Source organism: Typopeltis vanoorti, chromosome 13 (genome assembly GCF_054136105.1).
Source record: "Typopeltis vanoorti isolate ZY-2024b chromosome 13, IOZ_Tvanoo_1.0, whole genome shotgun sequence".
In the NCBI taxonomy this organism is placed as follows: Eukaryota; Metazoa; Arthropoda; class Arachnida; order Uropygi; family Thelyphonidae; genus Typopeltis; species Typopeltis vanoorti.
In genome coordinates this window covers 13,736,796-13,763,899 of record NC_143561.1, presented here as the reverse complement: position 1 = coordinate 13,763,899, position 27,104 = coordinate 13,736,796, and the positions used below count along the sequence as shown (strand labels likewise).

General features: G+C 37.5%; 1 protein-coding gene across 2 annotated transcripts in view; it reads right to left on the bottom strand.

Annotated features, from left to right (window-relative positions):
• The window catches only part of LOC150099941 (uncharacterized), a 371,458-nt gene that overhangs the window by 83,303 nt on the left and 261,051 nt on the right, over positions 1–27,104 (bottom strand). For both annotated transcript variants that reach the window (XM_090402300.1, XM_090402301.1), the window contains one exon: positions 23,023–23,093. In XM_090402300.1, coding sequence (XP_090258426.1) covers positions 23,023–23,093 — 71 coding nt within the window. The remainder of the gene's footprint in view (positions 1–23,022; positions 23,094–27,104) is intronic.

The following is a 27,104-nucleotide window of genomic DNA, read 5'->3' as shown; positions in this document are numbered from 1 at the left end:
AATATTCTCAAGTTACAACGTGTGCAAAATAAATGTCTACGAATGATCCTAAACGCACCATGGTTCATACGAACTGTGCAACTTCATCGGGACACAAATGTCCCCTATATTTACACTTTCATGCAGACTATAGCAACTAAGTTCTTCTTAAAAGCATCTGTGCACCCTAACAAACTCATTCAACTAGCTGCGAATTACGACGCAACAGATTACTTCAAACACAAAAGACCAAAAGCCATCTTAAACTTCAATTCTGATGACTAATCTTCAAGCCCACTCAGGGCGAACAATAGGCTCTTAAATTTTTCCCACTCAGTTTCCTCACCAGATAGCGGGGAATATGAAAAGCATTTGCTTCACCCTTTAGGTCAGTAACGTTGTTGTTGTTCTATGCAAAGAAACAATGGCTGTATATTGTCACTTAACATCTTTTCTGCGTACTGAAAATTAAAAGCATGTATTCTAATATATAAATAATAATATTTGGTGTTAAAAATAATGGAGTATATGTTGTTATATTATACAGTACGCATATAACACGGCGTACTTATAGGATTAATTCTCAAACAAACTAACAAGAAAGAATTAAGTTTAGAAGACAAAATCTTAGTGTGAGCGTAATCTACAAGGGCGTTTATGTACCCCCTATTCAGAGCAATCTGTTGAGAACCAGTAGACTAAATATCCTGAAACTAGGGTACCCTAACCGGATCATGGGGAAGGGATTTTGACAATAAAATTAGTTAAAAAAAAATGATCGACTGATAAAATATGGCACCGTGAGCGAGAAAAGATAGTGAATTTTGCATATCACGTGAGCCATAAGGAGATATTAACGAAGAAGCGAGACCGACTACAGTTAATCCGATCTCAACGCTCGTGACCTTTAGCTTTATCTCAAAAGCATTTATTTGTATATCTTTTACCTTTATATGAAACTCATCCATTTGCAGCATTAACGAACTTTAAGTTTCCAACATGTTATGGATGGAAATTAGAGCTAGAGCGTGCAACCCATGGAGCATATCTGCGCTGCTGATTTGTCCAACACGGTTAATCCGCTCTCTGTATCAAATATTCTGTCCTGAATATAATTTTGTCTTCACTATGTATGCAAACAGACTGACTTCTTGCATTCTTTAACACTAATCGCATGTTCCTGTATTTCGATTTTATTTTATTTTTTTTTTAATTTGATATGTTGGCGCTGTGAACCTCTAAGAATATACAAACGAAAGATGAATAAATGGCGCGTGTCTTAAGTTTTAAGATAGCAACCCTGGACAGGATGTTTCGGCATTCTGAACATGCAATCTCCTATTAGTGGGCACTAGCGGTAAAACGAAGTGATGTGAACTTTTATGGACACTAAATGTTACACAATACACCCTCTGTCCAAAATGAAACCGAACTTTTGATAGAAAATAAAACACGGGTCAATTATAATTATTCAAATAATTTATTTCATTCAATATACTCTCCTTCAGCTTCGATACAGCGTTTGGCACGGTCAATTAATTCGTTAAATGAGTTTGTTTATATCGGTTTTCTGGGATACTGTTGAGAGTCGTGGTTACTGCCGCTTGAACGTTTTCAATGGTGTCAATCGCTTTCCTTTCATCGACAAATGAAGTCGCGGGAAGAGAAAGAAGTCACAGGGTGCTAAATCAGGTGAATAGGGCGAGTGATCCAACACACAAACTTGGTTTTTGCTCAACAACTGTCTCGCAATGTTCGAACGATTAGATGGTGCATTATAGTGCAAAAGTGACCAGTTGCCTGCATCACGATATTCATGATGTAGGCAACGAATTCTCGCTATCAATCGCTTCAAAACTTCGAGATAAAACTCACCATTGACCGTTTGGCCAGGTGGAACGAATTCTTTGTGAATAATTCCCTTGGAATCGTAGAAACAAATCAGCATTGTCTTTACTTTTGACTTCTCCAAGCGACTTTTTTTTCTGATGTCTTCTGGTGGTCTCCACTCAGCACTCTGTTTCGGGATCATACTCAAAACACCACTTTTCGTCACCAGTAACGATCGTTTCAAAGAAATTTGAGTCCTTACGAGCGGTTTTAATGAGGTCCTTGCAGGGTTCAATTCGATACATTTTTTGGTTGTTGGTCAACTTGTGGGGAACAAATCGCGAATTCAATTTACGAAGGCCCAAACTCTCGGTCAAAATGTTGTGCACAGTTGATTTTGGAATCCCCAATTCATCTTCAATAAATCTCACGGACAATTTCGGGTTTTCTTTGATGAAAATCACGCACTTTTTTGGATGTTAACTTCGGCTCAGTCCAGTTTTTGGACGGCCGGCTTTTCGTCATCCTCAAGTGTCTCACGACCACTTTGAAATCGCTTAAACCACTCGTAAACTTCAGTACGGGATAAGCATTCATTACCGTATGCTTTTTGAAGAATTTGATTCGTTTCGATAAAACTTTTACCAAGTTTAACACAAAAGTCAATCGCAGCTCTCTGTTTGAAACTCATTTTCCGACCGTTCGTCAAAACACACTGTCACTCTTGGCACTATAACTCGGCTTCTAATGAAATAAATGTCATAAACAGTCGATACAACACTAATGAAGGTTGCCGCTTTCGACAACAAAAAAGATACAACAGGTGGCACCACAAGTTTCTTCTATTTTCGAAAAGTTCGGTTTCTTTTTGGACAGAGAGTGTAGAAGTGGTCCTTTTATAACAGCTACGTACTCATCTTCACAGGAAAAGACCCTGCCACATTGTTTCCTTTGCAGTTCCAAAAACATTGTGCAAATTGAAGTTTTCAGTAAACGTCAGTCCGTTCATGTTTTCGAGTAGGGACATCTGCAGTTAAATTAACGTGACATTTGGGAACCACGAAAAATTGCTGGATTGACTTCCTCTGCGTGGCAACGATAGGAGAGGCGCCATGTTTGAAATAACAGTCTAACACAATATCGCTACCTGTTGGTAAATTATGAAATACACAATAAAAGATTCATCTTCTAGAAAGAGGGGTTTACTATTGCTTTGATCAATTAGGCCTATAGGTTATAGTCAAAAAAATTGAAAAAAAAGTTAATACGGATTATGTCATAGAATTGGACTTAATATTTAAATACCAAAAATTCAGAGCTGCCCCTTCAATTGAACGGAATATCAAAAGAACATCAGCATGATCGTATTTTTTAAACTGTTGGGAAACAAACAAGACCTTTCAAGGCCTCGCGCAAGTGGTGAACCCAGCACCAAACTTTTGGTATTCCAATTAGCCGCAGGGTAAAGTTTATGAATTATATCACAGGTGACGCCCTGAATAGGCGAATGTTTGCCTGCGGGACACGAAATATTTACCCGGCTACTTTCAAATACCCCAGAGGGGTCAGACCTACAACTACCTTAAAGTTCAACGACTTCTTTCTTGAAATACTTTTCAGAGTTCTAAACAACATTGCTCAGGTAACTTTTTTTTTGTTGTTGTTGCACTTTTCAAGAACATCTGTTACGAAATAGATGCAGGCGAGTTGGATCTTTTAAAAAGATGTCATTTGTATTACATTTTTGTTCACACTGTTTTCAATTTGTAAACTGAAAACTTTTTTTTCTGAAATCTTTAATAAAAATATAGTTAAAAAAATAAAATCAATATTGCATTTTTTTTATAAATTATATTTTAAAATTGAATTAATATTTTAGATTTTTAAATATTTTAAGAATGAACACCTTAAAATTTTTCATATATAAAAAATTGATTAATCTATTTTTATTGATCAATATATATGATGCTTGCAAAAAAAAGCAGGGATTCTAAATACTTATAAAATTATATTCTTGTTTAATCCTTTATCCAATAAGCAAGTTACGCGTGAATTTGTTCACGACTTTTTTTTATTAGATTGCTTGTTACTTCTCACTTACGCACGTACACGCAGGGTCAGATCTACTAAATGAGGGACGGGGAGGCAATTTTTGTCATCACTTATAAAATTTCGATACTTTTTTTTTTTTTTTTTTTTTTTATAAAAAGCACAAATGTTTCGTACGCTAGGCAAAAATGTGTAGAATTTTTATACGAATCTATTTGACAAAAACGCAAAAGCACAAATTAATTCTCTACATTATGTCACTTTTAAAATTTTACTTTTTCTGGCTTTCTACTAGGCAAATGAATCCAGGATTTGATCATAATTATCATTACCATTCTACATATTTTTATTTTCTCTTTTGCTCATGGTCGACAAAATTTTTATTCGTGTTTCGTTTTTTCAGTCCAGAAAACTTCGTGTCTGTCAGGTCTCTGATTTTCTCCCCCCCCCCCCACTTAGAATCGGAACGTTTTTTTTTTTTAATCCAATCGTATTGAAACCGATTCATTTAAGTCAAATGGAGACTGTTTGACATGTATGCTAAATTTCATTAAAAAATAAATAAAAATAGCTATAGGCTAGATTTTTTTTTTTTTTTTTCAAAATTCCCATAACAAATACTACAGTCTGTGATTTCGTATGTGGACTCGATTTAGGATTAGATAATCTAGAGAAACACAAATTTTAAAAAGAAAAAAAAAAGGATGGGATATGGTAAGAGAAAAAAGAGAGGGGAAGGTAGAAAAATAAAAAATAAATAAATAAAAAAGAGAGAAGAAAAAGAAATTGTTAGCAGTGCGTGGAGACCAAAGCATTCAACTATGTATGGCAGTGCTTACGCCTGAAGCCTCGATTCCAACAGCTGTAAGAAGGTTTACAAGCTAGCAGCTGAATACAGAAGAGAATTCCCCCCCCCCCCCCCACACACACACACCAAACCTTTACGACTGCAATAACAAGAAGACACTTAAGCGACTTAAAACAAAAAGATTCAATGAAAACTCGCTCATCATGATGCTCGCCAAAAAGGAAAAAGGATTAAACAACTAATAATCTGGTAACATGCAGGGGGAGAGAGTTGATATCCACGTTTTTCCCCCCCAACTCCTCCTCCTTCGTCTTGTAATCCAACGGAGTTAAGCTTATTAGGGAGCAAACGCACGTCCGTCTGAGTGACTGTGAAGAATTGAAATGCGAAGGCGCGCGCGACCATCTTTTCGGTAACGAGCCCATTCGCATGTAACAGAGCCAACAAACTAACATCGAGCCCCAAAACACAAAGCAATTCTCTGCTGCTAATGGAGAATTCCCCTCCCAGCTTTGAGAACGCCACTCTTAACGGTGAAGTCTTTTGTTTTCAATAGTTCCTGTTTACCCCGAAGCATTGTCAAGATTTCTTGAGAGAAAGTGGAAAATTACTTGTCACCGCTTTAAAGTTCGGGCGACGCACACGACAAGAAAGCTATTTGACAGTCCGAAACATGTCGACAGCGAAAGAGAGAGAGAGAGAGAGAGAGAGAGAGAGAGAGAAGGCTTTGTGTGTTATGACCAATGAAAACCCGGTGTTTAATTGCATCTTTTCTTTCCCCCCCACACACCATCCGAGTGTGGCAAATAACTTATTCTTCAAAGCACGCAATCTCTGATAGAAAACTCTATCGAAGGTTTGTAATCTACAAATCATTTCCCACTTTTGAAAAGAAAAAAAAAAAAAATCGAAACAAAACAGATATTGGAAACGAAATGCCAACAATACTTACAGTTGCTAGGATACCGATATCGCTAGAAATACGCAACAATGATCCGGATTGCATTGCTTCAAAATCAGCATTGATTTTTCTTTCCAATGACTGTGCGATAAATAAAAAAAATGGAATAATGAAAGAGAAAAACTTTTATATTCCAGTGAATCATGCTACAGTAAGTTCGAAAAGCGAATGAGTTCGATAAATTAAAGCGAGGTCAGCCGACTTTCTGCAAATGGAAATTCAACAATGGGAAAGCACCAAATGCAATTTTTGTATTCGTTCACTTTCACACAGAAATAAAGTTCATATAATAAAATAAAAAAAATTTCAATCACGTAGGCGTTGTTTTATTGACAGAATCAAAAGAGATTCGAATCTGGATTATAAGTCGGTCACACAACTAATTCTTAATGCAGTTAGGTATCCAAAGTTCGGTGGAGGTACAAAACTTGCTTCGACTTGATTGGGTGCCGAGAATTAATTTTAATACCGTCTCTGTGATCCAAGTCCTCGAGAGAGCGCGCGCGCTCATAGGATTAATTTGTAGTTGCGAACTTGGGGGCCCGTTAGCGAAGTTTAACAACTCATTAATTAGCGGACCGCTGCAGAAGCGTTCCTGCGACTTAAAAGAGGGGGGGGGGGAAGGCGAATTCTTTGTGTCGACCTGGCACAAACCCAAACACTAAAAGGTACATGCAAACAACAACGGGTCCTGTTTACGCCTCTGACTTGATGCTTTGGCAAAATACGCCACCGACAGAGAAACTTGTGGTTTCTATTGATTTTACACTGTGGTAATTACCGGTCGGTGGTAGTTGCGTCAGCTTCCGTACACTGTTCACCTCCCTTCTCCCCTCCCAATGCACTAACAGCAAAGCTGGCTTTAATTAGGACGTATAAAATGAAGCATCCATTACAATAGTACGTGCTAATTGTACACGGCGTCCGCAGAGATACGGTACCCCCTCCCCCTCCTTACCGTTTGTACCTACCGCTGTAAACGAGGTGAATATACTGCCTTTAGCATCTGTTCTCTAGCAGCCTCTCTAAACTATGCTTTTCAATTGGAACATGACATTTCGCTAATTCAATCTCGTAGGAACAAAAATTGAAGATCTGGAAAATTTCGCACCCAAATATAGATTGCTCCTGACTACAACTAATTATTCAATCAATGTAACTTAAAAAATATAAGTGCATGTAATCGTAACAGTACTCGAATTAAATACAAAACCACGTTAATACATAATTATTAACGTTTTTTTTTTTTTTTTTTTTTTTGGCTAGATGGGCGAAGCAAGAATACTTTTCATCATCTCCGTTATCTGTAGAGGACAGTGTAGGAATAAGATGTTATTGAGCTATTAGAGCTCTGATCATGGCAGGAGGGTAACAGCAATAGCCGAGCCTCAGTTAAAACTTCATTGGCTACAGCATTGCCATCCATTACCCTCCCTGGGTACGCATTTTAGTCATCTCGTACGCAGTAGTGATGGAAATTTTAACAGAGCATCGTCGAGCAAAAAAAAAAAAACAAAAACAAACTTAGCCGTTATAATACTTATATTGCGACTTTGTAGAGCTTCTGACAGATATGATAACTGTTGCAGGATATCAATGATTAATGCTAGATCTTTGAATAATTCCAGATTGAGAAGTCGGTTTAAAAAGCCCTTATATTTATCGTTCGATGCAAAAAGTTTGCATAAAGCTGGGTAATTTCTCCACAAAGCAAGAGCCGTTCGTAAACTGCAAGCTGCCCATCGTGGTCCAAACACACGGTCGATCTTTAAAATTTCGATACCAAGGTCTTTTGCAATCGTATTTAATTCTCGTTGATTCATGATAAAAAGCATATAATTTATCCATAAATATTTCAAAATGATTTATTTCTTTAATAGTTTTTTTTTTATCGAATCGTCTAATGCTAAGTGTAAACGATGAGCGTAATGCCAAATCACAACGTTGGGAAATTTTTGCAGAAGTTTGATTGCAACACCGGATTTGTTTCCTAACATTACACTAGCTCCATCAGAACACAATGCAATGAAATTATTTTTATATAGTAATCAAAAATCCATATGAATTTAAAGTAGCAATTATAATAGCATGTATACATTCCACGGTAGTATTTTCTAGTTCTACAATTTGAGAAAAATTTAACCAAGGACACGCGCGAGACCCTTATAGCTCACCACTGCTCGTACTACATGCATGGGCGGCAGTGGACCTATTCTTATCTCGACCAGCACACGGGGAGCTGAATTATGAATTAACGATTAGTCCTTATAAGGACTGTGTGGGGATAATGTGTTATTGAGCTATTAAATTAAAGCTCTGATCATGTCATGGCAGGAAGGTAACAGCAATATCCGATCCGAGCCTCAGTTAGAACTTCATTGGCTGCAGCATTGCCATCCATTACCCTCCAAGGGTATTAATCACCGCATCTCACGGTCGACTTAATCCCGAATTAAAATTATACGAATTTTGTTCTATTATAGTATTATAAAGCAAAATTTTTAGAGGTGTAATGTATATTTTTAATTTTTTCAGAAAATGTTTGAAATATTTGAATTTTTAAATTAAAAATTAAAATAAAATATAAGTTACATTATTATTTCTAATTAATAAAATTTATATATTACCGAAAAATGTAAAAGTACTAAGCGAATATCACTTCCGTCTCAAATAGTATTTTATATAGATGCGAAAAAATTAAATACTAATAAATATTATGGAGATAAGCGCCGTCTAGAAGCATGACGATTCATATTTCTATTATTTATGCAACAGTAATCTTCAACAAGATTAAAGTCCTTAAAAGGACTTTAATCTAGTTGAAGGGACGAAGCAAGAATGCTTTTCATATTCCCCGTTATCGGTAGAGGACAGTGTAGGGATAAGGTGTTATTGAGCTATGTATAAAGCTCTGATCATGGCAGGAGGGTAACAGCAATAGCCGAGCCTCAGTTAGAACTTCATTGACTACAGCATTGCCATCCATTACCCTCCCAGGGTACCCATTTTAGTCGCCTCGTACGACATGCATGAGCTACATAGCGGCCACCACACGGGAATACAGAACAATTGACATTTATGTCTTTAGGCGTGAAGCAAGATGCTTTTCATATTTCCCGCTATCTGTTGCGGCTACAGTGAGAGTAGAATTTATGAGCAGTTTGCTCGCCCTGATTGGGCATGGAGATTATGTATCGCTATAGGAGGTTAATATAGCTTTTGGTCTTCTATGTTTGAATATGTCCGTTGCCTCGTATGCTGCAGCTTGTTGAACCAAATCGTTGGGATGTGTGGACGTCTTTAGGAAGAACTTAGATGCTAAGGATTGCAGAAAAGAGAAAATATAGGGAATATTTGTATCTCTATGAAGTTGATTGTTTCTAACATACCATGGAGCGTTCAGAATCATTCTGAAGCACTTGTTCTGCACTCGCTGTATTTTGATAATGTTAGCATTAGAGGTGTGGCTGCAGGATGGGGAGGCATAGGTGATTATAGGACGAATCGTCATCTGGTATAGCTGCAACTATACTGTTAATCTAGATTAACATGTTAACTTCTGTGATAGATGGAGTGACCCCTTGGCTCTTTATCCCTTTTTTACTTGAGGTTAAGGTAGCTGGGTGGGTATTATGCCCGCTCTTTGTGAGCTTTTCTATTGGTTTTTATTTTAAGATGCTTTTTGGTCTTCTGTGTTTGAAGTGGTCTGTAGTTTGATGCCTGTCTTAGTAATTGGTTCTGGTGGTTTTCTGTTATTGCAACTAGATTAACGCAGAACGCTACTGTCTATAAGGGTGAAGCATAATGCTTTTTAATCCCTGCTATCTGATAGGGTACTGTGTAAGGAAAAATTTATGAGCTACGTGCTCAGCCCAAATTGGGCAAATTATAGATCTTGGAAGGGAACTAGGATGGTCTTAGGTAGTCTATATTTGCATAATCCCGATTCATCACAATTTTCGGCTTGTTGAACTAGTTCATTTGGATGTGAGAGATTGCAGGAAAGAGTAGATATAAGGGATATTTGTGTCTCGATGAAGTTGAACATTTATAATGTACCATGGTACATTATAAATGTTAAAAAAATGTTTTGCAGTCTTTGCAGTTTAAGGATATTTGAGCTTAAAGTATGGCTCCAGACGGGGGACGCATAAGTGATAATGGGACGAATCATCAACTGATAGAGGAGCAATTTGATTTTAATATCTAGTTTGCTGTTCCTATTGATAAGAGGGTAAAGCTGTGCTATGACTTTTGATTCCTTTGCTCATATGGATTTTGTATGCGGGCTGAAGGTTAGTTTTCTATCCAGCAGAACGCCTAGATATTTAGCTTCTGTTTTCCAGGTAATCCTGATGTTAAATAGAAAGATGTCTTCTTTGGGAGATGTTGAATTTTTTGTGAACAGAAGAGCACTGCGTTTTTGAGGGTTTACTTGCAGTCTCCAATTGGAGAACCAGTGTTCTAGTTTCGGCAGGTTATCTTGTAGTTTCTTTGAAACAAGATGCAGTTATCCTTAGGACTGGCTTAAAGGGGGCGAAGCAAGAGTGCTTTTCATCTTCCCCATTATCTGTAGAGGACAGTGTAGGGATACGGCGTTATTGAGCTATTAAAGCTCTGATCATGGCAGGAGGGTAACAGCAATATCCGAGCCTCAGAACTTCATTGGCTACAGCATTGCTACCCATTACCCTCCAAGGGTATTGGATTTTGGGTTGAATGAATCAATCACCGCATCTCACGGTCGATTGATTCCTTCCAGAAACCCTTGATTCAGTACCCCCAGATGCGGTTAAAAAACTGTTTCGTTCTCTTGTAGTATTTCGAAACAAAACTTTTAGGAGTGTAAGATCTATATTTTTAATTTTTTCGGAAAATATTGGAAAAATTTAAATATTTAAATTAAATTTTAAAATAAAATATAATTTGCATCATTATTTCTAGTAGATAAAATTTATATTGCGGAAAAATGTAAAAGTACTAAGCCAATATCACTTCCATCTCAAACAGTATTTTATATAGAAATGAACAAATAAATATTGGAAATAAGCGCCATCTAGAAGAAGCATGACGATTCATATTTCTCTTATTTATGCAATAGTAATGTTAAATTTGATTTAAAAAAACTGTTTCTTTTATTTGTACCTTTTAACGAAAAAAAAAAACTGTCAAGTGCTTCGATAACAACCTACTGTTTACAGAGAATTCTGCTGTTTACATTGTCTATTTACATTACTATTAATCTATTATTGATTCCGCTTCTCGAGTGTTTACTTTTCTGTTTCAAATGGCTTCTGGAAATGATGCAGTTATGTGCACAACTACTCAAAGAATTTAACTGCTTTCTGTATTTCAGTAATTTCCAAACATTGTTAATTCTGGGCAAGGTAAAATACCGCATTTGTACGTTATAAGGACAAGGGGAAAAAAATCTAATTTAAAATCCCTGCTAAACTATCGAGGACAAACCACATATTTAAGAACAATGATCAATCCTAATGCGTTTCTTTTGCGCATGAAGCTCAAGTCGACTGAACAAAGCGTTTTAATTTTCTTAAGTCAACTCTGTAAACATTAGATCTGGAAGGTAAGTTCTCTCAGTGTGCGCAAATATTGACTACATTGTATCTATTCAACATGCCATGGCATTGCGGATGGGGTCATTCAGCAAAGGTGCGTGTGGCTGACTACGGGAATAAAGACGGAGTTTCAGCAAGGGAAAAAAAAAAAAAAAAAAAAAATCGCTACATATAATGAGGCTACAGATCTTGGAGTTATGGTAGATTGGAAATTGAAGTTCAAGTGTCACGACCTCACCTGGACTACTGTGTGCAGATTTGGTCTCCTGGGTTCCAAGAGTATAAAGAAGGCGTGAAAAGAGTGCCAAGAAGAGTTACAAAGATAATATGGGGATCATTCAATGTACGTTAAGAGGATAGATTGAGCGTATGTGAATGCAGACCCTGGTAAACAAAAAAAAAAAAAAAATGATGTGATGTAGGTCTATAAAGGATGTTATAGGTTATTAAATAATATAATTTTTTTGTTAATTTCGTTATTTTTCTCTCAGTGAGTGAGTGCACCCAATTTGAATGACTTTAAGAGAAGGGTGTGAATGATCTCCCTCGATGACTTCCAGAAGCAGTAGCGCACTCAGAGTTTAATCTTGGGGGGGGGGGGGGGAGAGTTGAGTAGACGATTTGACAATACACACTACGCATCGCATACGACCTATGACTGAGCATCTGCAATGATCGCTAATTCATAAGTAGTATAGAAAAAGGACACGACATAATTTTTTTTTAAAATGAATTTTAATTAGGAAAAGATGTTTGGAAAATTTTCTATTTTTTTCCCCTTTTTTCTTTGGTGGGGGGGGGGGGTGCGTTGGCCCCAAAGAAATCTTTCTCGTTCTTTCAAGAGACTGTATAAAGAACCAGAAACCAAAACATCTTAACAAGATTTTACCAATTCTAAATAATAATTTGTTATATATCCCCAACGGACGCACACGAAATTAAAAGTCCAATAGAATAAAATCAATATCTCCTGCCGGTTTCTTATAGCTACTTTTCTTCCAAACGAATCTTATTTTGTCAAGGCATTATTAACTGCATCAATCCATCTAGATCTTGGTCTTCCTCTGCCATCTTAGCATCAAACACCCATTTTTCTAACCTTCCTCTCCTATTTTAAGTGACCACCTCCATATATTAACTCTGCTCAAATAAAACTTGAATGCAGACAATGGCAAAGTTCTTTCCTAATATACTCGCTTTTCATAAGATTCTGCCATTGATGCCATCTGTTCACGCCTCTAATCTTTCTCAGGACTCTCATATCTGCGGTCTCTAGTCTTTGGTCAAGTGTTTTACTTCTGACCCAGCTCTCAGATCCATAAGTTAAAACTGGTTTGAACACTGTCTTGTATACAGCTAATTTAGTGTTCCGACTAATTTCTCTCTTATTCCATATAAATTTATTCAGTTGACTTCCTACCATACCAGATTTGTTGATTCTGTTGTCTATTTCTATATTTAATTTACCATCTTCAGTAAAAATCGTGCCTAAGTAACTGAAATGTTTCACTTATTCCACAGGTTCTCCATTCACAACGCAGTTGACATTTTCAACGATTCTGCCTATTTTCATTGTCTTTGTCTTTTTATTGCTGACGTTCATACCATATTTATTACAACAGTTATTCAATTTAGTCAGAGAATCTTGCAGACTTGTAGCGGATTTATTTAGAAGTATAACATCATCCACATAAAGCAAAGAGCTGACATTAACATATCCAATTTTGATATCATGTTTAATACCACTTTCCTTCATAATGTGATCCATGTAGATAATGAATAACAGGGGGTATTGTACATCCTTGTCTCACACCAGATTTAACATTAAACCATCTCTCTGCACTTCCTTAATTCTAACTACTGACTTACAACTAAAATAAAGACTAAGTATTGCTTGATATAATGCCTCATTGACACCATATAACTGTGTAGCGTTTTGAATAGCTTTTCTCTTGGCGCTTTTCCCAGACCTACAATACAGATCTTTGTTATATTCCCATGCTTTCTCAACTATTTGTCGTAAAGTGAAAATCTGATCCTGACAGCCTCTATTTGGCCCGAATCCAGCTTGTTCTTCACGAAGTCAAATGATCAGAGATTCAAATGTCAATGTCCCAGTTTGCTCTTTCTTTCCAACCTTCAACCCATCGATGATAATGTTTCTTGCTGCAACAGCTTTTTTTTTTATGCTTGGAAAACGACGTCATCCATTTCGATAATCAGCTTTGACTTCTTCAGGCAACAAATTCTCTCATTAACTCGTCCTGTATTAAAACTTCATCTAATCTAGTTATGCGTTCCATTATTAAGAAAAAGAAAGAAAAAATATCCGATTCCTTAGCTGCGTTACTTATCGGCACTAACAACATAAAGGCTCCATTTTCCTTTCGTTTCCCCATCAACAGTAACCCTCCATTTGGCGCCGACGAACGTAGCAAACAAGATCAATTAAATATCCAAATAGTTGATGGTACAAGAAACCTCAACTGAAATAACAAGCCTATAAAGCACACGAGCCAATGGATTCTCGTATATATACACACACACAAGTCTCTTTCATAGGATCGTAAGTAGTCATCAAACAAGCAGACGCTATCGCGAAAAGTAGCGGGATAATACTGGTGGTGATGTTTATTACATCCGCTAATAAATTGCATTTGACTCTACTTGCACGTAGTTTTCAGTAGCTGTCTGAGAATAGTCAAACAATAAAGCAGAGCGCGCGCGCGCTTAGTCCATTGTTACGTTCAACTCTCTCTCTTGGGCACGATACGTGACGTCACAATAATGGTGCTCGGGCAGATATCAATAAACAACCGAGTGAAAATGACTGTTTAAAATTACAGCTTAAATTGTTGACAGTGTTTGCTTATTTCAGGCACTATTATTGAACCGGATGCTGCCATTTTTCGACGTGCGTTTTAAGGGTTATTGAGAATTCTTTTTCATCACAATGTTGGCAATAATATGATGAAGAAATGGCATTTAATGTTTTCTGTTGTTGAGACGAAATGTATTGGGTTACAGTGATGCTCAGGATGACTTTTTTTTTCTTTTTTTTCTCCATGAAAGTCATTTTAAGAAGAACAAAAAAGCCTTTATCTACGTTATACGATTGATATCTGCTCCGTAAGCAATTGTACACTTTTATAGGGGGGAATAAAATGGAAGAAAGGATCCCTGGGCTACTAGAAATGCTGACAAAGAAATTTAGTGACAAAGACAAGGAATGCGAGTAGATTCAGTGCAATAACTTTAAAAAAATAAAAATTGAACGTTACGATTCTTTGAGGCATCATAGTTTTGAATTTTTCTCGGCAAAAAAAAAACGAAGACGTGAAAATGTCAGCCAAGCTTGTAATTTAATTTCAGGGGATGTGAGCATCCAAAGATGAGGTTGTTTTATTAGCTTCCCTCGCCATCTCTATTAGCATAATATGATTTTCAACAAAAGCGCCTCCTATATCCAAAAACGATACGCAACTTCAGGCAGCGCTTTGCCGAGGAATTCGATAAAAGGGCGAATCGTCAGAACTCTTTCTCGAACATGCATAAGCGCAATGACAATACTAGCATCGAAAAAAAAAAAAAAAAATGGATTCAATATTGTATCAAAAAATAGCAGAAGCAATTAACCGGAAATGACGCCATTTCAAAACCGGAAATAACTTGATTTTAGAAGATTGAGTATTTCGGTACATTTTTTATTTGTTTATTTTTGGTATAATCACGTGATTATTGATTTGGTAGCGTAAAGATGGCCGTCAATTGCTTTATTATGGCACAAAACAAGTTTAGGCGCAAAAATGACAAAGTGCATCGAGAAAGGATCGCCTAATAGAGCGGAAGCAATGGGTACGCCACAAGCTGCACTCTCCGCACTTTAGTAAAAGGTCGAGGAACGCCTGATGCGGAAAACTTGCTCCGAAGTAAAAAAAAAAAAAAAGTTGTATCGCTGAGAGCAGAATATTGATTTTTAATTCGGGAAACACTTTCCTCACAGAAGCCATCCCTTTTATGGCTAGCCTTTTATTTTCTACCTCACCCCCCCCCGTCTTTTCGTAAGATACTTAACATGGCATATTTCGTCCTTGTTTGAGTTCGTCGCACCAGCAATGGAGGGACGTTCTCTCTTTGGTTTCCAATAATAATTTCTTCCTGCAAATGGAAGTCATCATTGGTATCCTTATGATGGAATGAAGAAAACTTGTAAGAAAGTATCATTCTCCTAGGAACGATTCGCGGCGAAATGGATGCCGTTCTGTAACGTTAACGGCAGCCTCCGTAATCCTACACGCGAGGCATAACAACCCTACTCTTTGCAGGGACGCACGTTTTCTACATTTATTTACAAGACACCAAAGCAACTCGCGTCGAAATCGTCCACTAAAAAAAAAAAACAAAAAAAACTTCTTAGCGAACTTCTTAATAATTCACTTTAATTTTTCTTCTTCTTTGCATCTTAAGATGTTCAATTCAAAAAAGTTAAGACATTTACAAACTCAAGAGGAAGGCGTACGAAACAAACAAGAGGAGGAGTTAGTTTTATTTATTTTTTAACAACTTTTTTTTACACCAAAATCGACTTGAACAAAAGATGCACCCCCCTTATTGATTTCCCCTATTGTTGTGATGCCGTATAGATAAACACCCTCGAAAAGGCAGTGGCTGCATTGTTTTCAGGCCACTGGCCTATAATGAGGGCTAATTACTCATTTTAAGGCGTCTCCATTACCCTCCAAGAGTGAGTGATGATCACTTTGCCATACTCAATTAAGCCTTGCAAGCATAAATTGGGGACAATGACTCTGGTATTTACATCATTCACATACGGCATTCAACTAGAAACGAAATATAAAATGTCAAAATTTTCCAAATAAATAAAACATTTCTTTAAAAAAATAAAAAATCATAACTGGTATCCTAGCAACCAGAAAACAACAAGACTGTGTAGATTTCTTTTAGCTTTCCAACTGTGATTACAACAATAAAAAGTTAAATGCAAGTTTTATATCTCTAGTGCAACAATGTCTTTCATGATAGATTGCAACAATGCTCACTGTCCCGACAGTCTATTATTCTTTTTATAGACACTAAAAATTTAGCTAAAGCGATATCCTGCTATAACAAGAGAAGGTATAATATTTAACTGCTAAATATAAATGCCGCATCGCTCGTTAGAATAGGCTTTCCAAACTGTTGAGTACGCTTATATAAGTGTAATTGAGGGTTTACTGTTCGAGTAGTTACTTCAATTTATGTTGCAGCTGAGTACATTCCTAAATATATGTATTTATAAGTAAAGAACATTGTGATATAAGAAATTGTGTTGAAAATAAGCCCAGCCACTGTAATAAAGAATAGTATATCGTAAACTATGTAGTTACTCAAAGCACACCCTTTTTTTTTTTTTTATTTTATGTATAGTCATACATTTTCAAAGCCGTAATCAAAATAAGATTGAATTAATTTACTTACATTTAATATGCCGCTGTTATTGAAAAAAACATTTTAATTAAAAATTATATTTCATCTGGTATACTAAAAGAAAGGCGTCAATGGTATCCTAGCAACTAAGAGAAGTGAAAGCTATGTAGATTTCTTCACAGGCCAATAACTCTGCCAATTGTAACAGTAAGATTACTCTTACATGTTTCACTGGTCTCCAGCGCAACAATATTCATTATTGTAGGTTGCAACAATGAGAAAAAAAAAAAAAAACAATAAAAGGCCAATATTGTCTTCTGCTAAAGATTATACGTTAAAATAAGTACTGAGGTAAAAGACGATTTAATGAAAAAAAGATACCATTAGCTACTGGATATTAAAAATATGCTGTTTAATAAGAAAGGGCAAAAATAATTAAATCGTAGAATTATTAAAAATCACCTTAGGAACGATATGACGTGCATCCGTTTATAACGAAGCATTTATTCAAAGATTTATTAACTTCTATTCCTGACTTTTACTGTACGTGCCGAATGAAGCTACGAGGTGTTATTACAGGCGGAAAAAGAAAACTCCGTATTTTCATATTTTTATGTTCCTGCACTTTGTTCCGATTTCGGCCTTGCGAAAGCTGGAGAGGAAACGTGTTTCTAAGCCCCCCCCCTTTTCTTCTAGTGGTGGCTTAACTCTCTCGCCTAACTTGGATTCCGTCAGTCATGCGAGGAATGACTCCAATATCAGCTCGAGTTCCGCCATTTCAATATATCTCGAGTCGGCTATCTATTGACAAGTTTCCCAAGGCACCCGCCAGTGTAACTGGCCACGCAAGGTCACGTTTTGGTTTCCTCTGGTGTCGTAACCATGCCAGCGAAGTTTGACAGATGCAGTGCTGCGCTCTGTCGAGAGCCGGCCGACATTCCCGACAGTGGTGTTATTGTGAAATACTCCGCACATTTATTGTCATTACCCCGCGTTCAATATGTTCCCGTACTGGCCAGAGAAAGACGGTTAGCGGCGATTGAACACAACTAATGGGCGGAGTTTTACTCTCGAACGAAGACTGCATTTCGATCTTGGAATACGGCCGGTTTCTGGGTTGATGAAAAGCTTGCGTGGACGTATATTATTATTATTACGCGACACCTCCAAGGACTCATCGCGGAGCGGAGGACACCGTATACCTCACAACCCACCATCCGTACGTCCGCTTTCCAGATTAGAAGCCTTTAAAATATATTACTGCACTGTAGTCTATTAGTTATCAGTTACCTAACAACCATGCTCATTGTTCGCGAGAGCAACAATGAAATTGTCAGTTTCAGTCTCGTAGCAACCGCGAACATTTCTATTACTTGATTGTTACAGCAAAATGTAAATTATTGTTGCTTGTTTCCAAATACACTTTTGATTTTGCACCTAGGAGATCGCATTCTTGAGATTGCCATCTACATTTTTTGATGTTGTCAATAATAATCCCTTAGGTGCAAAGAATAGAATTATACAATAAGATACGTGGGTGGTCTGAAAGGTTCTCTGCTTTCACCATAAATGGCAGCACTATCGGCAAGATTTTTTTTTCTCTAAGTTGGTACATCTGTCATAAGCATCCATGCGAAATTGTAAGTCATTCTATCAAGTAGTTTGTTTCATACAGCTGTCTGAAGCAAAAGTGTCTGTATCCCTTGAAATGGATAAAATTGAGTATCGTGCGGTTATAAAATTCTTTCTAAAAGAAGGTTTAACGCCAACAGAAATTTATTCGAAGTTCATAAAAGTTTATGGGCACTCTTCCATTCTTTTTCGGCAATTAAGAAATGGACTGCTTAGTTACGTGGCCATATCAACCACACTTGCTCACAGCAGATCAAAAACTCACTCACATGAAAATCTCTGAACAGTGCTTGGAGCGTTTTAACAAGAATAAAAATGATTTTGTGTGTCGATTTATTACTTTGGATGAGACTTGGATTCACCATCACACACCAGAATCAAAACAGCAGTCAAAACGGTTGACAGAAGCCGGTTGTTCAGCGCCAAAGATGACAAAATCGGTTCCATCGGTAGGAAAGGTCATGACATCGATGTTTTGGGATGCTAAAGGCATTTTTTTTTAAATTAATTATCTTGAAAAGGGTAAAATAATAACCGGGAAATATTATTCCGATCTTTAAACCAGACACGAATTTTAAAAATTCGTGAGAAAAAAAACCGGGTTTGCAGAAGAAAAAAAATCATCTTTCATCACGAAAATGCACTTGTTCACAAAGGTGTTTTTGGCAATGGGAAAATTAAGGGATCTGCACTATGAATTGTTGGAACATCTCTCCCCATTCCCCAGATTTTGCTTCCTCTGACATATCTCTTCCCTAAACTAAAACTCTTCCTGGTCAGCGTTTTTCTTCGAATGAAGAGGTGATTGCAGCTGTAGAGGGGTATTTTGCAGATCTTACTAAAAACCACTACAGGGACGGAATAATGGCGGTGGAGCATCGCCGGAGTAAACGTATCGCCGAAATAAAGGGAGATTGTGTTGAAAAATAAAAATAATTTTGAAATTATAAATACGTTTTTTCATTGCTAGGCCGAGAATTTTTCAGATCACTCACGTACTACAGACTAAACTAAGTCCGATATTCAAATGAAATCCCAGTCAACAACAAAAGCATTTTAACCCTACATTTAAATGGATGGATATGGTAGGTTTTTTTTTTTTTTTTTTTGTCTATTTCCTATTCACCTTTCGTCTGCGTGTAGTGTGTCAGTTTCTTCTATGACGTATTTTGGCGTCTTTTTCATATCATTTCTTGTCTCGGGAGTTTCGTTTCTGTTTATGCATCGACTGTTTTTTCTTTGTTTTTTCCCTTCTGTTCTTTTCTCACATATTCAGCGTTACCTGAGCAACCAACAGACGTAACCTTTTTACCATTAAAACATCACAAGCCACTACGAGTCACAAACGTCACAACTGTCAGCAGTGAAGAAGACTGACGACCAATGAACGCACCAAATCAGCCCCAAAGTTCGACCCACCAATGGTTTTTTTTTTTTTTTTTTTTTTTTTATGCGTGTATGAAACTTCGTAATAAGGGAAGTGGATACGCGGTCAACCCAAGAGTTCTTTAGCGACTACCAAAATGCAAGCATGTCCCATCAACAATCTTTTGCCGTCCTTTTTCCCACGCGCCAAAAAAATTCCCCCTGATGTCGAGATTAAAACCAACTCTTCCTCTTTTCCTGCAGCATCAAAGGCAGTTGTCATTTTTCACTGTAGCTGTTGTAGCAGTCACAATGCGATGATTTTTCAACGAAGAGGTTGGAATCTCCGGAAAAAGAGAAAAAAATAGCAAAATACAATCAAGAAGGAGACTTTTTTTTCACCGATATCGAAAACATTAATTTTTTTTTTTCTCCTTGGAGTCTAGACCTATTGTACACGCACCCTAATGAGACGCCAATACGCTGAAATAACGTATTTCTTTGGATGTACGAGTAGGTAATAAATTTTAGAAGACTGGTGGATATCCTCGTTTTTCAATAAATTTTTTTAAATTTATTTTCCTGTATTGAAGCCAACTATGGCAGGCGCGCGCACGCATGCACACACGTGTCTTGAGTGTTTGAGACGCTATTTCTGCCCACTGCTGTATTCCCGGCAGCTGCAGTTTATTGTTCAGTATTAGCCATTGCTTCTGCATATTTCAGGTGTTGATGGTTTAAAATCATACTTCAGTTCCGGTCATTATTCATTCTTGCAGGTGATCCTGACAGGTTTTTTTTTTTATTTTTTATATTTCTTTTCAAAAGTTCCATACATTGTCAGCACCATTTCAGTCTAGTCCAAATTTTATCCTTTTTTTTTTTTTTTTTTCTCCAGAAGTAAACAGCCTGATATGAGTGTCCACAGATGGTATCAACAGCGGAGATAATTTTTGGCATCAGCTTGTTCTGACAAGCAAGAATTATCTGCAACTTTCGTTCTCTTATGGACATCCAACAAACCTGGATTGATTATCTATCCTATCCCAATGGCTTTAACAGGCCTTTAAGGCCCACAATCTTCCAAGCATGCTTGGATTTCGTAACCGAAATACGAGGATAGAATGGTCAATCCTATGCCTCAAGGTATTCTTGGCTGTATCCCTGTGTGTTCAAGGAGCCAGTTTGCCTGCTTGCGGGATGAAAAACACCAGATAAACTGGCGAGAAAAACCCTACTGCCCGAGCCCAAGACCGGCTAACTTGGCTATGGTTGAGGAAGATCCTTCAGCTCCTCACGTCTCCGACGGGAATCGAACCTAGGACACTCCTTCCCCAGGCATATGGTTGCGAAGCGCAAAGCCACTAGGCTAACCGCGCGGACCTGGATTGATTAGAACCAACTAATTTTTGATAAGGTGAGTCTAATAGTTTTAATTTCATATAAATTAGTCAAATCCCTCCTCAATTAAACAAGAAAATAATTAAAAACCAAAATTAGGCAGCCTGAATGGGCGAGTGGATAGCATTTGACGTAACCAGTAGATTGAGGTTCGAAACTAATCGCGTTTGGGAATGTTAACTAAATTTCATCGTCTGGGTGCAACCACCATCACTACCCCCCCACTTACTGAACCCCTGAATTAGCTTGAAAAAAAGTTCAATGTTTAATTTCTGGAACACGGTTTGTGGATTATACACTCATAGGCCAAAACGTTATGACTACCCATCCAGTAGCGAGTTGGACGTTCTTTTAGCCAAGATAGCTGCTTGGACCGGTCTTGGCATTGACTCCACTAGGCCACAGGTGTCCTGAGGTATTCAACTAACTAGACAGAATAATGTCGTGGAGGTTAGTCACCGAGCGAAGCTCTGGCGTTGACTGGAGGATGTTGTGTTTCACATTATCCCACAAATGTTCGATGGGATTCGTATCAGAAGGAATTAAGTGGCCTCTGAAGCACACGGAATACTTAGATATGCTCTCTGAACCATGCTTGCAAAATGCGAGCCTTGTGTCACAGGGTTCGCATTTTGCAAGCATGGTTCTTGTTGAAGGAGTCCAGATTCATCGGTCCATATTCTTACCATGTAGGGCAATATCTGGTCCGAAACAATCCCCAGGTAATAGCGGTCAAGGTGCGTTCAAATGAGGATGAGAAAACCCAGTGATGTCCATGAGAACAATCCCCATAACAGGATGCTACAACTGCCGGCCTGCTTCCGACCAATCGTGCAGTCAGGTTATCCAGTTTACACGAACCAAACACGTGGAAACTCAGCCTTACCTTCTCCGGGTTGCACTCATGTATAGAGATTTAACCTTGTTTGGGAGAGGAGAGAGAGATTGGCCTAAAATTACTTCAGGTTACGATATGCCGGACAAATATCGGACTAGAAAGGCAATACATCAATATCACCCAATCATTCTTTTTTCCATGACTATCAAAATCATGCGCCTGCACATCAGACAAGTACCCTTCATGACTCAACCATCTTACTAATCTCCAGGCGTCTATAACCTCTGTTGTAACCTGTCGTATTTGTAAACATATCTAAGAACATCTGAAATCCGATGGCGTTTAACCGTAAGCTTCTTCCTTCCGTCCACCTCACTTCAACGGACCAAGCAATGAACCATATCTTAATCTCGTCTTGGAAGATGTCAAACTTGATAGCTGTGAGCTAAAACTATCGCTACAGATGCTGTTAAAGTCAACACATCCGACTTGCAAGAATCCTGTTTATTTACACTTCTCGACATGTCGTTATGGCCATAACGAAATCGCGAGTTACGACGAAAGGATGCTGAGGAAAATGAATAGCATCAATTGATGGAGAATTGTGGATAGAAATCACGTAGAAGTTCTTTATAAGCAGGTGGACATATAGACTATTCATCCACGTGATCTGAATAAAAAAAAAATCTTTAGAGCAGTCTGCATAACACGTGATCTATAAATCCACTTCTCCTTTAACACAATTAGTTACACCGTGCTAATATTTGTCTTCTCAAACTAGAGCATAAACATCCGGGTTCGGCTTCATACGCACACACCAAAATAGCCCCATTTAAATCAACACTATTGTTTGCGAAGCCCCCTATTGGACTCCTGGATGTTGACAACATTCTAAAGGTTTGAAATAGTATCCTTGCAATGCAGACATGCCGTTTATGGCAGAAGCATGCATGGAATTTCTCATCTCGTTATTAAATATGCTAGCGTAGAAGCCATAATTTTCACCGTTTAAAATAGGTCACTGTGTGGGTGTGCGCGTAAAAGGAAAACATCCAAACATTTGCTTTGATGAACATTCAAAACCGTATAGGAGAGAATGATAAATATTTAATTAGAATAATTGAGGTATGCTATTAAAAATTTTAGCACTTACCTTGACGAGACGGGGGTGGCAGATTCTGATGACTGATCCCTGTACTGGTCGCGATGTTGGAGCTGTCCAGACTGAAAACACAAACACACACCTCATTATTCTAAAGAAATGGAATAAAAAAAAATAATAAATAAATAAAAATAAAATAATAATTAAAAAAACACTGGCCAAGTCGTACGCTATTTTGAAAATATTTCAAATACACAAATCACGGACACAACCATCGATTTTCGGCTCAAATTACGAAGACAAACTCGGGAATTCCGCTAGCTACATCGCCCATCGCAACATCCACTCCGTCCTGCATCCCCCCGCGAGTGGATTTCGCGCATTGCTTCGGTCTTCATCCCACGTGCCGGATACAAGATTTCCGTGTTTCCATAAATAATTTAATAACGGCCGTAAATTTGTAGCGGAACTAAGACGCAACTTTATTTTCATTCTTTTTTTGTCCACCGTATGAATATTCAAGAATGCGAGTGATAAGTTGGAGCGGAGTTGTCGCATCCTTATCTACTTCTAGTAGTGCCTCTGTTGAGAGACAGATGGAGAGAATTGCCTTCTGCGTGCTCCTCAATGGGCGGTAATAAACTCCCTTTATAGACAGTTAGGGGGGGGAAACCATCTAATGCAACCAATTCTTTGGGCTAGTAGATAACTGGCTATTTGAAATGGGAAAAAACTGTTATTTCAAAGATTTTGTACAATAGCAGATACTTTTAGCAACAGAAACCATTGGAAAGGAGAACATAAGGGCAATTGAAGAAAGAAATAAAAGACGCAAAAATGTCTACTTCAAGATGTGTACAAAGTCTTCATCTGTGTCGTGTCTCTACATAAGGAAAGAAGTGCCATCAGAAATTATAGTATAGCTGCTCATTGGTGGCGATATCAAATAGCTACAGAAAACATAATGAATAAGCACTGGAACATCAAAAAGGAGAAAAATATATACATATGCATACAAAAAAGGCAATTATCAATTCATTTCAAGGAAAGAATTGAGAGAAAACTTTTCCATTTCTCTGAGAAGTTGTTTCCCATCGATTCATTGTTATCATGATCAAATCATCTACACAAACCTCGCTTTATTAATATTAATACGAATTTAAAATGCTTATGATTTAATCAAAATATATGAAATTTATAAAAAGGTGTATAGTAATTATAACGTATTTTAAAACGTTTAACTTTCAAATTATATTTATAATTTGATATTATTTACGCTTTTATTATTTTGAATTATAAGTTAGAGATTACAATTATTTCAAAGAAAAATTTTAAATGATTAACATATAACTATATCAACGCAGTATCCACAGGGTCACTATTGCAAGCTAATAAATAACCAAACGAATAAAAACTTTTCACATTAACCGTGGGTGGGATACGGTTTTTTCCCCTATTTTATTTTAAATGTACGGTATGTTTTCGTTAATTACTTAAAACCAATCCTTTCAAATGAACACACTTCCACACAGATAGCTCCGATGCGAAGAACATTACTTCAAACACTCAATTCGTTTTCTCTCGTTAATATTCTACCATAAGCATCGCAGATGTTTGATCTGCGAGGCTTATGGTAGAATTTCCATTAAACACTTCAGCCACCAATCCACGTAGATCTTGGTAGCTCTCTGGTTCTTCATGCTGCCATTCAAACATCGGTTTTGCTAGCCTTTCCTTTTCCATACTATGTAAGTGACCGTACCATCTGCTCATGCTTTCTTATGCGCTATATCACGTTTATTATTAATGTCTTCATTTTAATTATTCTTTTTAACTGATGCCATGCGTTTACTTCAGTAATTTCCACATCGATATAGTCCCTAGTCTTTCCTATCCCTCTCGTCGGTCCTAGGACGAATTGAGTCCCCCTCCTAATGAGGGGGTTACTGGCGTATAATGTAGTCGGTTCGCCACTCCTCTGCTGCATCCCCTAAGGGCAATATTCATGACCGCAATCAGTGTATGTTCACGGGCCAGTTGGTCTGCTTGCGGGAGAAAAAACCGCAGATAAACTGGGGGAGAAAAACCCTGCTGTCCGCGCCCAAGACCGGCTAACTTGGCTATGGCTGAGGAAGATCCTTGAGCTCCTCACGTCGTTGACGGGAATCGAACCTTGGACACTCCTTCCTCAGGCATATGGTTGCGAAGCGCAAAGCCACTAGGCTAACCGCGCGGACCTCTAAGTATTTATAATCAACTTATTTCCAATCCGGCTGTCGGATACATCCATTAAAATTGGTTTGAATACTATCTTTTATACAACTAGACTACTTTGGTGTTTTATCATTTTTTTTTTGTCTTATTTCGTATACTTTTTTTTTTTTCAACCGATTCTCCGCCCTACCAGTTTTGATAATTCTGTTGCTATTTTCATATTTAATTTACCCTCTTCACTAAAAATCGTGCCTAAGTAACCGAAATGTTTCATTTATTCTATAGTTGATATTTTCAGTATTTCTGCCTATTTTCCTTGGCTTTGTCTTGCTGATTACAGTAGTTCCCATTTATTTAGAAATCCTGAAGGCTTATGCTGGATTTATTTCACATTCTTTTTATATATATATATCCCCCCCCACGAAAAGGTCACAAACCTATAGTACATTAGTACTGACTTTGAGTTAATGAGTTTTTCGATTTTTATTAATTTTGTATATTTTCTAAATTTTATTTTGTTACATAAGAAGGAAACCCTTCTCTAGAGACCAAAACATGGAACTTTGCAAGCCACTTCAGGCCTCCAGTAAGCGGGGCAATGAAATCCATTACCTCAAACAAACATCTACGCAAAGCACGTTGATTGAGGAGCGGGTACGCTAATCGCTCGGCCAAACAGGTCCCCCTAAGGAATAAAACAAAATCTGCATAGCGAGCTATGCTTCAATATTTCCGATTCTGATATCGGGTTCAATACCACCTTTCTTCGTAACGTGGTCAACGCAGATGCATTCCAATACTGAAGATAGGTAGTGTAAGACAAGGATATATATACAGTGATTTTATATAAAAAAACATTTTTCTGCAATTCCTTCACAACAAGTATACGTTATATATGTTTTTTTTTTTACCTTGGTCGTATTATACGTTAAAAGATACCAAGAAATTTTGCGCGTGAAATATATTCACATCTAAGCTACTTGTATATCGAGGCTAATGACTTCATATCACTTGCCTTAGTATGTATCCCATAATGCAATGCACACTCCCCTTTTGGATGTGTATAATGCAATTCATAACGGGAATGGCCACTACCCAGACCGGTTTCGACCTTTATTGAAGTCTCTTCAGTGGGAACCAGACCGGGGAGAGATACCAAGGTTGAAGTAATGCAGAAGTCATATATATCTCATATACAAGTAGACAAAAGGTGCTTGACCTTATTAATAAAAATCTCTGGATGAGAGAAAGATGTAGAAAGTTTTTTACCTTAAATATTGACGTCTGAGCTACTTCATGCACAAAACTTTGTTTTACTTGCTTGGGAAAAAGATTAAAGCCAAGTATAAAATTTCTTGGTTTCTTTAACGTATTTTACAACCAAGGTAAAAAACTTTCTACATCTTTCTTTCATCCAGAGATTTTTATTAAGAAAATCAAGCACCTTTTACCTACTTGTATATGAGATATATATGATTTCTGCATTACTTCAACATTGGTATCTCTCCGTGTGGTTGCCGGGATAAGAATAGCACCAATGTAGCTAATGCATGTCGTACGTGGCGACTAAAATTGGTACCCTTGGAGGGTAACGGATGGCAATGCTGTAGCCAGTGACGTTCTAACTGAGGCTCGGCTATTGCTGTTACCCTCCTGCCATGATCAGAGCTTTATAGCTCAAATTAACACCTTTTCCTTACACTGTCCTCTACAGACAACGGGGAATATGAAAAGCAATATTGCTTCGCCCCTTTAAGCCAGTCCTTATAAGGACTATAAACATTGGTATCTCTCCCGGGTCTGGCTCCAATTGAAGATACCACAATAAAGGTCGAAAGCGTTCCGAGTAGTGGCCCTTCCCATTATGCATTGCATTATACACGCCTGAAAGGGAGGGGGGGGTGCTTTGCATTATGGGA